Source organism: Sinocyclocheilus grahami, unplaced genomic scaffold (genome assembly GCF_001515645.1).
Source record: "Sinocyclocheilus grahami isolate Dianchi unplaced genomic scaffold, SAMN03320097.WGS_v1.1 scaffold1585.1, whole genome shotgun sequence".
NCBI lineage: Eukaryota > Metazoa > Chordata > Actinopteri > Cypriniformes > Cyprinidae > Sinocyclocheilus > Sinocyclocheilus grahami.
Genome location: NW_015506764.1, coordinates 71340 through 89771, shown reverse-complemented (window position 1 = coordinate 89771; position 18432 = coordinate 71340). Strand labels below are relative to the sequence as shown.

The window sequence follows — 18432 nt, the reverse complement described above, 5'->3', positions numbered from 1 at the left end:
TGATTGGTTGTTACCGTTTACACTGCGTGGAATGGTGCGCTGTGATTGGTTGTTACCGTTTACAGTGCGTGGAATGGTGCGCTGTGATTGGTTGTTACCGTTTACAGTGCGTGGAATGGTGCGCTGTGATTGGTTGTTACCGTTTACAGTGCGTGGAATGGTGCGCTGTGATTGGTTGTTACCGTTTACTATTACTATTACTATTACTGTTATAACTATTAGCAGCAGTAATAGCAAAGCTTTCCTTATTATGCATTGTTTATAGTATCATCATAAACTATCCACATCAAACTAATCAAATTCTGATTAATTTAAATACATTATGATCTGCTATAGTTTCACAGTAAACTGCTTCAGATCATGGAGGTAAAATGTGACTGTGGACCACAAAACCAAGAGATACAACTATTTGAAAATCTGGAATCTGAGGGTGCCAAAAAATCCAAATATTCATAAAATCGCCTTTAAAGTTGTCCAAATGAAGTTCTTAGCAATGCATATTACTAATCAAAAATGAAGTTTTGATATATTTACAGTAGGAAATTTACAAAATATCTTCATGGAACATGATCTTTACTTAATATCCTAATGATTTTTGGCATAAAAGAAAAATCAATAACTTTGACCCATACAATGTATTTTTGGCTATTGCTACAAATATACCCCAGCGACTTAAGACTGCTTTTGTGCTCCAGGGTCACAAATGTGTTTCAAACACACAAATGCAAATCAGATTTTCACTCAATGCTGTGGCTGGAGTCACTCACCTGCCTCTTTGCTCTCCGTCGCCCCCTGCTGCTCGTCCAGACGCAGGTCACTCAGCAGGTGCTCCAGGATCTTCTGGGGCGTCCCGGACACCACCACGTACCTGCGGGACAGAGCAGAAGAGGAAGAGTCGGATGGATACTCGTCCTCAGAGGAGGAACACGTCGAGCAGGAGCCGCTGTTAATAGCATAACCATCATCCTCATCCTCGTCAATGTAACGAAAATGAGGAATGTCAAACGTGGGCATTTCATCCTCAACCTCCAGACTGTTGCTGTACTCCCAGTCTTCATCATCACAGTCATCCTCCTCTGCCTGCACCAGTGTGACGGGTCTGAGTTTGAGGAAAGACTGCCGGTCCATTCCAGGCAGCTGCGAGCTGCGTCATGCCCAGCGTGGTGGTCTGATCCCAGGCTACAGGGACGATCGACTCCCCCTGAGCTGCTGGATAAACTCACACCAGCCTGACAAACACGGCCGATGCAGCAAAACACACAGATTTGCACACAAACACCAACTAAGAATTCATGTTTACATGCACAGGCAAGTTTTAGGCTGTCAGTGGTTCCTGCTCAAGCTGTAATGAGGAAGAAAACGTCAGGAACGTGTTTGAGAGAGAGAGAGAGAGAGAGAGAGAGAGAGAGAGAGAGAAAGAGAGAGAGAGAGAGAGAGAGAGAAGGACTCCACCCACAACCCAAACATTCATAAAGAAATTGACAAAAATCTGAAGTATAATTGAACAAAATTTTTTGTTAAAAAAACAAAAACATATTTGACCTCCAAACCAAACTCCAGTGTTATTCAGCCCTAAATAGAACCACCAAACTGGCAAATATGACTTATCACTCAAACAATTAAAAGAAAGTCAAATGAGGAGTTTATTTGCAAAAACAGATTTAATTTTCTTTTTTTTTTATTGTGTTTTATTGTGTTAGTTAGCTGTATTTTTTACTTATTTTTTGCCTAATCAAAATACCCGACTGCAGTTTGATTGAGATTCATTCGAATGCACAATGAAAAAACATGATTTTTGAAAATTGTTAAAAACGCAGTTATCTGTTTTTGCAAATGACCTCTTCAACTCCTTTCAAAATATCGACTCAGTGACCATGACTTAGAAATAGAGAAAGTAAGACATAAAAAATCATTTGACATGGCAGTCAAACTAGCTGCAAAATATGTATACACCATACAAAATGGTTAATTAATTGTATTCATTTTAGTGCTGTCTAACGATTAATCGCAATTAATCGCATCCAAAATAAAAGTTTTTGTTTACATAATATATGTGTATATTGTTCATATTTATTATGTATATATAAATACACATGCATGTATATATTTCAGAAAAATATGTTATGTTTATATTTTAAATATATTTATATATAATATCAATTATATGAATATAAATACGTAAATACATGTAAATATTTTCTAAATATATACTGTATGTGTGTGTCTTTATATATACATAATACATACAGTACACACACATATATATTGTAAACAAACTTTTATTTCGGATGCAATTAATCGCGATTAATCGTTTGACAGCACTAATCCATTTGCTTTATTTGACATCCTTCATTGTATATAATTGTAATTATTATAATTAATATTAGAAATACTGTCTGATGCTGTCATTATTTATTTTATTGTATTTATTTTCTCTCATTTATTACTCATTTATTGTCTCCTTTATTACTTTGGTGGTGTAAAATATTCTGTATTTTACACATCTAAAATGCTTTGGCAATACTGTAACACAAATGTCATGCCAATAAAGCAACTTGAACTTGAGAGAGAGAGAGTGATTGGAGGAGGGGCGGAGCTTAAGGATATGTAAAGAAAGAGGAGGAGCTATGTAAAGGGGCGTGGCCTCACCTCTTATCGCTGTCCTCATCTTTGACTCCGGCTGTTTGCGGAGACGCTGGATCTGACGGGACTCTCTGGAGAACCAGCACGTCTTGACCCCTCTCCTTCAGACAGACGCGCACAACGCCCTCGCCCTGCACCTGAGAGAACGACACACAACCGAATCACTCACTGAGTCACAGCAAAAAATTGTTACACATCAAAACACAATGCCTTCAATCTTACTGAAATAGACACTGAAGAAATTCATTCAAACAAATGAACATTCTGTCATTTAGACTGGCTATGTGAACTGAATCAACTCAAAAGAATGAGTCATTCATGAATCGTTCATAATACTCATGAATATGTTAAGAAAAACTAGAATGAATATCAAGATCTTCAGTAAACACCATTTAAAAAAACACATCAAAACACAATGTTATCTTACTTAAATAGATACTGAAGAAATAGTTCATTCAAAAAATGAACATTCTGTCATCATTTAGACTGGCTATTTAAACTGAATCAATTGATTCAATATTTGACTCAAAAGAACGAATCATTCATGATTTACTCATAATTACTTCTCCTGAACATTCCAAAAGAAACTAGGGCAAATATTAAGATCTTCGGTGAATAGTGACTTAAAATTCAACATGTTTGTCATACAATACAATACAAAGACTTTGGCAGCAAAGTGTCTAAGAGACAGAGAACCAAATCACTTACTGATTCACAGCAACAATGAAAAAATCTAAACACAATGGTTATCTTACTTAAATAGACATTAAAGAAATATCTTTCACATCATTCATGAATAATTCATAACTGCTCATGAATATGCTAAGAAAAACTAGAATGAATATTAAGATCTTCAGTGAACAGCGACTTAAAGTTCAACTTGTTTGTTGCTTGAAGACTTGGAATAAAGCACACAAGTCATATGAACGATACTTTCCTGGTGCTTTTATGATACATTTTTTTGTAATTTCTGGAGTTTCACTTACTGACTGACACCAAAAATGAAAAATAAATAAATAAATAAAACAACAACAACGACACAATTACACATCAAAACAGTTATCTTACTTAAATAGACCATGGAGAAATAATTCATTAACAAATGAACAATCTGTCATCGTGTAGTCTGGCTATGTGAACTGAATCAACTGAATCAACTCAAATGAATGAATCAATCATGAATAATTCATAATGTAAGAAATTATAGTCTGCCTCGACCAAACTTCCACTCCAATTAAACACACGACTAGAAATCAGTGGTTAAGTTGTATTTACAACACTGTTCCAGAACAGTTCAACCCAAATATTCAGATGTGTGCAGCGCATTTTATGGAGGACTGTTTCCTGATCCTGGGAGAGTAGACTACAATGCCGGCTGTTCTGACTCAAAGACTGTAAGTACGTCTTTTATATTTAAAGAGTTTTTATATTTTATCTATTTAAAGACAGTATAAGTCATTATAATCCATAATTATGTCCCCACTGGATGCAACGAATGCCTCGTTTATAATGCGCTTTCATGTTTTTGAATCATCGCTCCGGCCGGACACGGCATCACAGTATGGTAAGGGGCGTAACATTTCCATCACATGCTTGAGGAATTCATCCAATCACAACGCACTGGATAGCTGGCCAATCACAGCACACCTCGCTTTTAGGCCGATGAGCTTTGTAAAAATCGGCGCATTTCAGAAAGGCGGGTGATAGAGGAGAAACAATAATGTACAGTATGTGGAAAATAATCAGGTTTGCATGCAAATATATCACAGCGTGTATTTCTGTCGCCAAACCCGGCAAGTTTCCACATGCATTTCTGTCACACTCAAACTCTCACTTTCAGTTTCAATTAAGCAGCACGTCATTAGGGAGAAATGAGAGTCATTACACTCAGAATCAATTCGGCCTGTTCCTCTTACAAATATCAAATGAACTTGAAATCAATTCTTGCTAAATGATCCTATGCATTTACAAATGAATCAAAGGCTAACTCAATCAGTGTTTGCTGATGCTCTGAACAGCGTTTCAGTCACACACCTGACGTGTTTGTGTATGTTTCAGACGAGTCTGGACAGCAGCGTTTGAGGAAGATAAAAGACAGGAAAGGGATTAGGAATATCTGAGACGTCTCTCACACACACACACACCTGCCACACAGGTGAGAATCACGACACACACATTCAGATGCACAGCGGTTTGTTGCACAAAAGAAAGACGCACATCCGTGGCATCAGAAGGCTTTGTGTTTGAAATCCGGCTTGCATCACAGACTTAATGTGGCCTGCAGGTGCAGATACTTCAAATACTATACACTGAAGACTATTAAAAAACCTGTTCTGCGACATGTTGAATAATCACATATAATCACAATAATTTTGCAATTAAATCAAGCGACATCTTGAACATCTGATTCATCAGCGCACATCATTTTAAGTAAACAAAAGACTAATGCAAAAAAGTAAAATACAGTAAAAATCTATGTGAAAATAAGTTTTTACTTCACACAATGATTTAATCATTTTCATTTATATACATTAATATACCACTACATAAACAGCACTTATCTGCATACACTACTGTTGAAAAGTTTAAGATTTCTCTTCTGCTCACCAAGACTGCATTTGATTAAAAATACAGTAAAAACATCAAAAAGTATTTCAATTTAAAATAGCTGTGTTCTATGTGAATATCTGTTAAACTGTAATTTATTGCTGTGATCAAAGCTGAATTTTCAGCATCATTATTATCAATGCTGCTTCATATGTTTGTGGAATCTTTGATACATTTTATTTTTCAGGATTCACAGATGAATAGAAAGTTCAAAAGAACAGCACTTACTTGAAATAGAAATCTTTTATAACATTATAAACGTCTTTACCGTCACGTTTGATCAATTTAATGCGTCCTTATTGAATGAAAGTATTAATTTCTTTAAAAAGAACCCCATATTTGAATTGGTAGTGTTTATATTTACAGTTTTTTAATGAAATAATACTGCTCTGAAAACGGTAATTTCAAAGCGAACACATAAATATTAATACTGAAACATTTGTAAGCTACACAAAAATATACTGTGCAAATAAATCACAATGACAACAGGTAAATTTAGAAATGACAGCTGTCCAGATGTCTGTAAATACTGGTGTGATCAAAACGAACAGCTGCAGTTTGAGTCACAACATTAAAACAGGACTCTCATTAAAAACAGACGTGTCTGTGAGCATCCTCTGGCCTGACTCATTCTCTGACTGAACACCTTCACAGGTGAGGGAGGTCACAAGCTCCGCCCACACGTCTGAGTCTGTCTGTCTGGGAGCAGGTGGGCGGAGTCAGACAGGTGATGACACGCTGTAATGCAGGTCATCTGAACTCCTGCAAGGGTGTAAGTTTAACACGGTTTCGAAAGAAATGAGAATGTGATGATGAATGACTCCAACATAAAGACTGAATTCAATTAAAATGGAAATTTTGTGGCTTTTAGTCGATGTTCATTAGCTTTGAGTGCATCTACATGACCGTTCAAAAATTTGGGGTCTGTAAGATTTTGTAATTTTTTGAAAGAAGGCTCTTCTGCTCACCAAGGCTGCATTTATTTGATCAAAAATACAGTAAAAACAGTAAAATTGTGAAATATTTTGCCAATTTAAAATAGCTGCTTTCTATGTGAATATCTGTTCAAATGTAATTTATTTCTGTGATGCGCAGCTGAATTTTCAGCATCAGTCTTCAGTGTCACATGATCTTCAGAAATCATTCTAATATGCTGCTCAAGAAACATTTCTGATTATTATCAGTGTTGGAAACAGTTGTGCTGCTTCATATTTTTGTGGAAACTGTGATACATTTTATTTTTTAAGATTCACAGATGAATAGAAAGTTCAAAAGAACAGCACTTACTTGAAATAGAAATCTTTTATAACATTATAAACGTCTTTACCGTCACGTTTGATCAATTTAATGCGTCCTTATTGAATGAAAGTATTAATTTCTTTAAAAAGAACCCCATATTTGAATTGGTAGTGTTTATATTTACAGTTTTTTAATGAAATAATACTGCTCTGAAAACGGTAATTTCAAAGCGAACACATAAATATTAATACTGAAACATTTGTAAGCTACACAAAAATATACTGTGCAAATAAATCACAATGACAACAGGTAAATTTAGAAATGACAGCTGTCCAGATGTCTGTAAATACTGGTGTGATCAAAACGAACAGCTGCAGTTTGAGTCACAACATTAAAACAGGACTCTCATTAAAAACAGACGTGTCTGTGAGCATCCTCTGGCCTGACTCATTCTCTGACTGAACACCTTCACAGGTGAGGGAGGTCACAAGCTCCGCCCACACGTCTGAGTCTGTCTGTCTGGGAGCAGGTGGGCGGAGTCAGACAGGTGATGACACGCTGTAATGCAGGTCATCTGAACTCCTGCAAGGGTGTAAGTTTAACACGGTTTCGAAAGAAATGAGAATGTGATGATGAATGACTCCAACATAAAGACTGAATTCAATTAAAATGGAAATTTTGTGGCTTTTAGTCGATGTTCATTAGCTTTGAGTGCATCTACATGACCGTTCAAAAATTTGGGGTCTGTAAGATTTTGTAATTTTTTGAAAGAAGGCTCTTCTGCTCACCAAGGCTGCATTTATTTGATCAAAAATACAGTAAAAACAGTAAAATTGTGAAATATTTTGCCAATTTAAAATAGCTGCTTTCTATGTGAATATCTGTTCAAATGTAATTTATTTCTGTGATGCGCAGCTGAATTTTCAGCATCAGTCTTCAGTGTCACATGATCTTCAGAAATCATTCTAATATGCTGCTCAAGAAACATTTCTGATTATTATCAGTGTTGGAAACAGTTGTGCTGCTTCATATTTTTGTGGAAACTCTGATATATTTTATTTTTTAAGATTCACAGATGAATAGAAAGTTCAAAAGAACAGCATTTATTAGAAATAGAAACCTTTTCTAACATTATAAATGTTTTTACTGTCACTTTTGATCAGTTTAATGCATCTTTGTTGAATTAAAAGTATCCATTTCTTAAACACAAAACAATATATATATATTTATACTACAAAAATTTAAAATGTGTAGCTCTTAAACAAATACCTGGGTCATATTTCATACTGACATTTTTTTTAAGAAAATAAGAAAATAAGACCTTTAAAATGTAATACATTCAGTCACTATTTTCATAAATATAATGTTTCTTGTACCAAACTTAATTTATGGTGACTTGAATTTAAAAAATGATGTTTCCTATTCCTAACAGGTTTTATCAGCTTCACTTTAGTTGTGTTATAGTTTTGGCATCTGTGATGTAAACGAAACATTATTAGCCATTTTAAACACAGAACAAGTCCTTCGAATACATTCAAACCCAACTTCCTTTCCTCATCAAGAAATACGTCAACATGAAGCAGCAAGCATTTCATGCAGTCAAAATCTGTGAAACGTAAGAAATGACAACAGCCCATTGCTATCGACGCTCAAACCGCCCACAGGCTTCCAAACCCTGGACAAAATGTTCTGGAACATGTTCACTAAAATATACAATATCCGTCAGCAGCTCAAACTCTCTTCCATCACCTTCAGTCGAGAGAGACAGTGAGCGATGATTGGTCACTTCAGCCGCCCTCCCGCGGCGCACAGGATGCTGGGCCGCCGCAGGAGTCGTCTGTCAATCACCAGCCCGCCGGGACGGGAAACAGATGGATTATCTACATCCAGACAGACACAAACATGACCTCTGGCCCCCTAACAAAGGTCACGACCTCCTCGGAATTCACTGTTACTTCACCCAGAATTCAAATTCCAAAAAAAAACTCCTGAAGATTCCAAAAATACTTCCGGTCTGACCGCAAATGACTCAAACCGGAACAAACGCGGAGTGTTTCCCAAACATTCCCGAGACGCTCCGAAACAAGCGCGGATATCAGATGGAGTCTGCGCTGCTCTCCCTGCAAATGTGCTTATAAAAAACAACACTAATGAGATTTTACTGCAGTTACGCAATTCCACAGAAAAACACCTACATTTGCGAACAGCAGGCCAGAGGCTGCTGGGAAAAAATGTTGGCGATGCAAACAATAACAAACAGTTTATCTGCAGTTTCCAAAATCAACTATTATGTGTGCTCATTTTGAAATAGCTGGCAGTGAGAGCGTTATGTAACAGAAGCGGTACATTGTGAATGTTTGAATGAGTCTCACAGGATCTGCAGGGACACAATAATAAAATAAAAATAAAGCATGCCTGTGAGGATGAATCTGGACTGAAGATGCAACAGGAAAGTCGATTATACTGTTTGGCGTCATATTTAACCACAGAATGACGAGACTGACCAATCACAGTGAAGTATTTCAGAGATAATGAGGGTTCAGCGCTCAGAACCCAGAACCAGCAGCTAAAGCAGATTATATCATAACCACATCAGACCTTCCCATCCTCCAGTTCCTGTAGGAAAAGCCCATCTCTGCTTCTCCAGGACGTTACCTCTGCTCTCGTCTTCCTCTCAGTCTTACATTTTATTCATTTAGAATATTTTTTGAAAGAAATAAATACTTTTATTCGGCAAGGATGCATTATAATATAATGTATATATAATATAATGTTACAATTTACACTATATAATATAATATTACAAGACATTACAAATATAATATTACAAAATATATAATTAACATTATATTTCAAATAAATGCTTTCTGAAGGATTCTGAATGATTTCTGAAGATCATGTGACACCGAAGACTGGAGTAATGATGCTGAAAATACAGCTGCGCATCACAGAAATAAATTACATTTTAACATTTATTCACACAGAAAACACGTTATTTTAAACTGTAATAATATTTAAACTGTATTTTTGATCAAATAAATGCAGCCTTGGTGAGAAGAGACTCTTTCAAAAACATTACAAATAAAAATGTTTATTTATTATTTAATTTATAAATCATTTTTTAATGCTTCATATGCATAATTTCTTCTTTTTTTTCTAAGAAAGAGTCACTAGCTAAGCGGTTGCATTAAACTACAGAGTGCATTGCTCAGATAATGACAGATGTGGAGGATCAGCGGGACAGAGGTGTGTGTTTAAGTCTCCACCTGTCCTGTGGGTCAGGGGTTGAGGTTGGTTCTCACGCTGGGTGGAGATCGAGTCTAGAGACCTCAGCACAGAGAGCACAGGAAAGCCAAGAGGAAGCACTCAGTGTTTCCTTCCTGCGTTTCTGCACATAGAGCGATAGTGTGTGTGAGTGTGTATGTGTGAGTGTGTGTGTGAGAGTGTGCAACAGGAAAGTCGATTATACTGTTTGGCGTCATATTTAACCACAGAATGACGAGACTGACCAATCAGAGTGAAGTATTTCAGAGATAATGAGGGTTCAGCGCTCAGAACCCAGAACCAGCAGCTAAAGCAGATTATATCGTAACCACATCAGACCTTCCCATCCTCCAGTTCCTGTAGGAAAAGCCCATCTCTGCTTCTCCAGGACGTTACCTCTGCTCTCGTCTTCCTCTCAGTCTTACATTTTATTCATTTAGAATATTTTTTGAAAGAAATAAATACTTTTATTCGGCAAGGATGCATTATAATATAATGTATATATAATATAATGTTACAATTTACACTATATAATATAATATTACAAGACATTACAAATATAATATTACAAAATATATAATTAACATTATATTTCAAATAAATGCTTTCTGAAGGATTCTGAATGATTTCTGAAGATCATGTGACACCGAAGACTGGAGTAATGATGCTGAAAATACAGCTGCGCATCACAGAAATAAATTACATTTTAACATTTATTCACACAGAAAACACGTTATTTTAAACTGTAATAATATTTAAACTGTATTTTTGATCAAATAAATGCAGCCTTGGTGAGAAGAGACTTAAGTAAAACTGGAGTCTCCGCGTCTCCAGACATCATCCTGGTTTACGTAAGGCCTGAAACCACACGGTCATGAAGAGGGAAAAGAAGCAATGCAACACTTCTGTCCAAATCAAACATGAGATGTATAATGTGACTCCAATAACAGCGACGGATCTGGAGAACTGTATCGCTATCAGGAGACATGGAGAACATTACTTTAATGCAAAGCAGTTGGTGTTCTCTCTTTCAGAACAAAAGCTCTATGCTTGACTAAACCCATTTTCAATCAAAACTAATGGCATTTTGCCATAATTGTGCCAAAAAATCAGTCATCAAAGACATAAGATTATTCTCCTGTGACATCAGCTTATACAACTCTCTCTGGTTCTTCAGAAAGCAGGACTCCAGAAGTGTTTTAGAAACACCTCAACAGGTTGCTATCCGGTGAGTTTCCTCACCTGACCTCCTCATGTGACCCCTGACCTGCTGTCGCCATGCCAACAGGCTCAGGTGCGAGCGAGGGCTGTCCTACCTGAGCGGAGCGGTCCGGGAGCCGGTAGTTCTGGTTCTGGAGGAACCGATAGCCGTCTTTGGCCAGCCGCTGGACCATCTCCATCCGCGAGAGGTCATCTGGAGCCCGGAGGCCACAGACGCCCGCCTGCTGCAGAGAAAACAGATACTTCAATCCACAGTCCCACGACATCACAGTTACTGCCAGAGACACGGAGAACACACATCCATGCTCTCGCTCGTTCATCTGCGTGAGTCACTTTCCTCTGGAAGAGACTCGGAACGCATTGAGAGTGTGTTTGAGGGACAGAGGGGGAGGGGCGTGCCTGTGTGGCTCCGCCCACCAGAGGCGGAGACAGATGATTGACAGCATCTACAGTACACCTTAGAGAACGAGAGAGACTTTGGGTGCTTTACTACTTGTAAACATACTTTGTATTTATTTGTTGTGGAAAAACAACTATTTTAGCATTTTGTACAAACAAACACCAATATTGTTGTCATTATAAAATGAGATAAAACAAACTAAAATGATCAAAAACATAAATAAAGCTGAAATAAAGCTGACTTTAAATAAAATATAAACAATAGATGAACAACTTAGAGTAAACAAAAATAAAAAATGCTTCCTTGCCAAGTAACTGAAATATCCCCACTGGATGCAGCAAATGCCTCGTTTATAATGGGTTTTCATGTTTTTGTGTCGTCACTCCGGCCGGGACAAGGTATCACAGTATGGTGAGGGGCGTAACATTTCCGTCTCACGCTTGAGGTATTCGGCCAATCACAACGCACTGGATAGCTGACCAATCACAGCACACCTCGCTTTTCAGACCGATGAGCTTTGTAAAAATCGACGTGTTTCAGAAAGACGGGGCATAGAGGAGAAACAATAATGTACAGTATGTGGAAAATAATGTGTTTTTTTAACTTTAAACCGCATAAACATTTCATTACACCAAATACACAAAATAATGTTCTTTTTAGCAGCATGACCCCTTTAAGCTAAAGCACTAATTGGAAATAAATAAAAACTAAAACTAAACCAAAACTGAAATAAAAAAAATAATAAAACTTAACTACAAAAGAACTAATAAAACTAATAAAAATGACAAAACCACAAAATTACTACAAATGTAACTAAAATTAAACAAATAAACAAAGATCCTTCAAACTTCAAAACTGAATGAAAACTAAAAATTTAACTCAAATAAAAATAAATTAAACTTAACTAGTAATATTTAAAAAAAAATTTTTTTAACTCAAATTAAACTCAAAACTGAAAATAAAAGTTTTATTAAGATTTATTCAAAATATTAATTAACTTATAATGGTAGTTTATGTTGTGTTTATTTTAAATTGTAAATTCTTATTTGCATTGATAAAAATACTGAATGTAAAACAAATAAAGTAAAACTTAAAGCTATATAGAAATATTAACAAAAAAACAAGGAAATGAAAAAAGCATGTAACAATTACTATAACTACAATGAAAACTGAAAATATTAAAAATGAAAGCTTATTCAAAATATGAATCAATTAAAAACACAATTCTTCAGAAAATGTACAAACACAGTATTCAATATTGCCTTTTTCTGTACTTTTAGTATTTTACAGCCTGTCAATGTATTTTTGTATTTTACAACTGTATTTTACAGTTTTATATGTGAATAATCCTGCCAATAAAGCTTTGTCTCTATTTTTGAGAGAAGCCTTATAGTTAGCTAAATAATAATAATAAATAAAAATAATTTTGATTAATTGAAAGAGTTGAAATAAAATAAAAAATATTTACTTTAATTTAATTTAATACAAACTAATTATTTTTACAATAATATTTATTTAAAATGTTGAATAACTACTAATACAATTAAATAAACATAATATCTTTGTTGAACTGAAAAGAACTAATGGAACAGCGAGAAGTATCCTGCAAATTTGCATGAAAATTATCATGTATTTATTTAAAATAAATAATAATAAAAACTTTCTAAACCATTACTTTTACATTATACTTTTATATGTATATTTAAAATATTACAATAAAATACTAAAATAATTTAAATAAGTGAAAAAGATTTATTTTTACAAAATAATTCATATAACAATAATATCCTCGCGTAAACCATAAAGAATGAATGCAAGAACACAACAGCCACAACATTCAGCTCATCAAGAAGCAACACACTTAAACAGCATGAATCGCATTGTAATACTTTAGTTTTGTGTCTCGTATATTTTTGCTATATCATTCAGTAAGACACACTTAAGATATCAGGAGAACCCTAGCGAGTAAGAGGTGCATGCAAACAGGTCTGTGTGACTCGTATTGTCTTCATTAAACGTGAATATGGAGTTTGAGACTGAAACTGAATGTGCAGCACTGGCAGATGATACTGCAGAGCAGGAGATAACGAGAGCCAGACAGAGCTGTTAATACCTTGACTGTAATTATGGGCTAATGAGCGTCCACTAACCACAGAAGAGAACTAATCAGATCCCAGCCTGCTTCACAACACACACACACACACACACACACAGACAGACTCACACACATACACACACTCACGCACGCACGCAGTGTGGTAGTGTGAGCTGCTCAGATGTCGCTGGACGGGGTGCCCTTGCTCTTGCGGCCGGGCAGAGGGAAGGCGGACTTGCTCTGCGGCTGAGTGAGGCGGCTGGTGAGGCTGGTGAAGGGCTCGATCAAAGAGCTTCTGTCTGTGACCGTCACCTCCCAGAGTTTGAGCTTCTCGCCACGAGCCCACTGCTGCGCCGCGTCCTGATCCACCTGCCTCCGCTCGTGCAGGTCACACTTATTCCCCAGCACCATCACCATCACCTGCACACACACACACACAGACAGACACACACAGACGGACACTCACGCACACACACACAGACAGACAGACACACACACACACACACACACACACACACAGACGGACACTCACGCACACACACACACACACACACACATACAGACAGCCACACACACACAGACAGACACTCACGCACGCACTCACTCACACACACACACACACACACAAACACAGAGAGAGAGACACACAAACACACACACACACACACAGACACACACACACACAGGCACAGAGAGAAACACACACACTCACTCACTCACTCTCTCTCACACACACACAGACAGACACTCACGCATGCACTCACTCACACACACACACACACACACACTAACACAGAGAGAGAGACACACAAACACACACACACACACAGACACAGAGAGAAACACACACACTCACTCACTCTCTCTCACACACACAACACACACACACACACACACTGACACTGACACACACACACACACACACACTCACGCATGCACACTCACGCACGCACACACACACACTAACACAGAGAGAGAGAGACACACACACACAGAGACACAGAGAGAGACACACACACTCACTCACTCTCTCACACACACACACACACACAAACACACACACACACTCAGTGAGTCCCTGTGAACTTCATTAGCTTGATATGGTGATGCAAACCGACCTCAACACTTCCTGTCCCTCACACAGCAACTTCCTGCTGGTCAACAACAGTTACGCAAGACCATTAGTGTGTTACTCTGAGACCAGACCATCAATCATTCAGATCCAGAGTAAGAGCTTTCCTACGTTTGAAGACACAAAGAGACCTTGACTACTTCCTGATGCCCACTCCCTCTCTAACACACACACACACACACACACACACACACTCACACTCGCTTTATGAAATACACATGACTGCACATGTAATCTCATGTACTTTCAAATATGCCCACAAATGTCTAAACAAGCATGTAAACCTCATGAAAAGCAAGTTCACAGTGAATGAAGACGCTCTTGCTCTCCATGAATCACCGGAACGTCAATCTGTAGATGTCTGAATGTCATTTTATAGGTGTTTTTGAGAACACATTTTTTATGTTTTTGTAAGTCTCTTCTGCTCACCAAGGCTGCATTTATTTGATTAAAAATACAGTAAAAACAGTATTATTGTGAAATATTTTTACGATTTCAAATTAATGTTTTCTATGTGAATATCTGTTAAAATGTAATTTATTTCTGTGATGCGCAGCTGTATTTTCAGCAGCATTACTCCAGTCTTCAGTGTCACATGATCTTCAGAAATCATTCTAATATGCTGATTTTTTATTAAAATAGAAAACGATTATTTTGTAATTGTAATAATATTTCACAGTATTACTGTATTTTTCATCACATAAATAAGAGACTTCTTTCAAAAACATAAAAAGCTTAATTATTAAAAACGTTTTTTTGCAGTGAAATAGCATTTTTTTTTTTACATTTTTGTACATAGTTTTACAAGTTCATGTAAAAAAATAAATAATAATTTAAACTCAGAACAATATTTAATGTCCATTTATTTATTTGCCAAGCAGCCACTTCACATCACATTTTTTTTTTTTTTATAATGACCATTTGCACAATTTCCCTTATGTATTTTTTTATGAGAAAATGTAATGTATTACATTATTAATGTTGCTGTCCATTTGTCTGCCCATTGCCTTTTATTTATGGCATTTGGCATGTTGTAACACGTGTGTTGGTTTACTTCCTGCCTGCTGCATTATATATGTTAGCATGTTAAACTGAAGCATGCTGCATAACTAGTGTAATTCATAGTCACCATATCACTGATCAAGCTATATTTTCAATATGCAAAAATATCAGAATATAACTGAGGCTTTATGGAAGTGAGGTAAAAATGGCCACCAAGAGACGTTGTCATTTATAACATTTATCAAACAGAATCATAAAAATAAAGACAAAGATATACTGTGTTAAATATGTTTAAAGTGATGATATAAGTAGCCTAATAATAGCTAAAGAAATAAAAGGTACTTTAAAAAAAATAGATTTAAAGTGATGATAGAAGGAAATAAATGTAGGGTTATTTATTTATTTATTTGTTTGCTTTAAATATTTATTTTGGGCTACATTTATTAGATCTACATAAAGGCAAAATAGCCATAATAATAAAAAAAAATTTAAAAAAATAATAATAATAATTTTTAAAATATATTAAAAATATTTATTTTGGGCTACATTTATTATATCTAAATAAAGGCAAAATAGCCAGAATAAAAAAATAAAAAAATAAAATTAAAATAAAATAATTGGTTTTTAAAATATATTTAAAATATTTATTTTGGCCTACATTTATTAGATCTAAATAAAGGTGAAATAGCCAGAATAAACTTTTAAAATAAAATAAAATAAAACAAAATAAAATAATTTATTTTTAATATATATTTTAAATATTTATTTTGGATTAATTTACCTAACAAAACAAACAAACAAGTCATTTTTATTTATTTTAAATATATATCTGAGCTAAATTGATTTTATATAAAGGCAAAACGTCCCAAAAAAAAAACTTTTAGATAAATAAACAAACAAATAAATATATCAGCTTTTATATGGTTACTTTTATCACCACTTTACATTTAAAGAAAAACATACCTTTTATTTCTTTAGGAGTAAAATATTTGAATGAGGAATAAATGTATGCAGTGCATCTTTGAGAGTAAGTCAGATGTATTTGTGTGTGTTTACCTTGCTTCTGTCTTCAGTGGGCTTCAGCGGTTCTTGAGGAGAAGCGTCTGATGCCTCCGAGCTTTCGTCTTCTGACACTAGAGTAAAAATGACAAGTGCACAGACAATTACCAGTGAAATCAAAAATAAATCAATTATGGTTGTTCTGTTGCAAACACACCTTGACTAAGTGAAGAAACATGGTTTGATATGACCGCTATAAGTATAAAAGCATCTTACTTGACTTCTTGGCTTTCCTGGCGAGAGCAGCAGCGAGTTCATTCTGCACCTGAGGTAAAAACACACAAGAGCACAGTGTCTTTGGTTCATTCTGCATGCAGAAGAGCTCATCAGAGGACCTCTAGAGCAAAGACAGCAGACAGCAGGGGCTCATGGGATACTGGAGGAGGACAGCTGTGTGGAGATGAACACTGACTCAACACTCAGATACCAGCTAGACATGTAACCTATATCACAAGGAATCATCAGAACGCAGTATAGACTATCAAAGCTGAGCATCTGTGTTTATTTGACATGTATTGTTCCAGTGATGCAGCTAATAATCAGGCTGATTTACAGGGTAATGCATTATGTTTCAGGGCTAATACATAACACATATTTTTATTTTTATTTATTTAATAATGGCATAATCAGTAATCAGTAGGCAATATATTTATATTAGTGCTGTCAAATGATTAATCGCATCCAAAATAAAAGTTTCTGTTAACATAATATATATGTGTGTGTACTGTGTATATTTATTATGTGTATATAAATAGACACACATGCATGTATATGTTTAAGAAAAAGATGTTATGTTTACATATTAAATATATTTATATATAATATAAATTATATAAATATAAATATATACTGTATGTGTGTGTATTTGTATATACATAATAAATATACACAGTACACACACACATATATATTGTGTAAAAAAACTTTTATTTTGGATGCAATTAATTGCGATTAATCTTTTGACAGCACTAATTTATTTGAATAAATAAATGTATATAATATATTATATTTTATTATATTTGTTTACACGTACATACCATCTGAACACACCTATCTATCTATAACGTTTAATTGTATTTATTTATTAAATTTTCTGGCATAAAAAAATAATTGAAAAGCTCTCTTTTGTATTTCATCATTGAACGTTTTCAAATTATTTTTTCATTTTTTTAAGAAAGGGACAGACGTATCATGTGCAAATTAGGTCAAACATTTTAAAAATTATATTCAAATAGAAATTTAAAAGGAAAAGCACAAATAGATAAAACAATGAGGAAAAGTAATGCAAAAGAAACTAAAATTAGTCATGTTCCTCATCATTAGTCATTTCCATTAAGACAGATGAATTAGATGAGTACAGTAATTCATTAATTGAAGGAATATGACAATGGACCCTTTTCACAAGACTGTGACGGTCATCAGCTTCGTAAATCCTCGAAATGTTTTCATATTTGTATTTTTTTTTACATACGGGAGGGACGGTATATTTGACATCGTTCTCTCGTCTGACTGCCGTTATCAGCCTCTCTCAATTTTTTTTCCTTTTATTGAAAATCGTGAAAACACTATCTTGAGGTTTTTCTTTTGCTATTTGAGCAGCTGGGAATGCAAAAAAATATATTTGTGGTACTCTCCCATGCACTGCTCTCGAAGTTAACCCAACTATGACGACTTCCGCTGCTGAGAAACCCGGGAACGTGAAAAGGGTCCATAAACCGTAATCAATTTGTAGCTAATATATTTATTTCAATATATTTGTTTAAAATATTA

At 35.3% G+C, this 18432-nt stretch overlaps 1 protein-coding gene across 2 annotated transcripts in view; it reads right to left on the bottom strand.

Moving 5' to 3' along the window:
- The window catches only part of LOC107571363 (rap guanine nucleotide exchange factor 5-like), a 75990-nt gene that overhangs the window by 30149 nt on the left and 27409 nt on the right, over nt 1-18432 (bottom strand). The window contains exons 7-11 of one of the 2 annotated variants that reach the window (XM_016257683.1): nt 16879-16927; nt 16660-16736; nt 11070-11198; nt 2650-2780; nt 768-868 (exon numbers count right to left, since the gene is read on the bottom strand). In XM_016257683.1, coding sequence (XP_016113169.1) covers nt 768-868; nt 2650-2780; nt 11070-11198; nt 16660-16736; nt 16879-16927 — 487 coding nt within the window. The remainder of the gene's footprint in view (nt 1-767; nt 869-2649; nt 2781-11069; nt 11199-16659; nt 16737-16878; nt 16928-18432) is intronic. The other variant, XM_016257684.1, reaches the window with a different exon arrangement.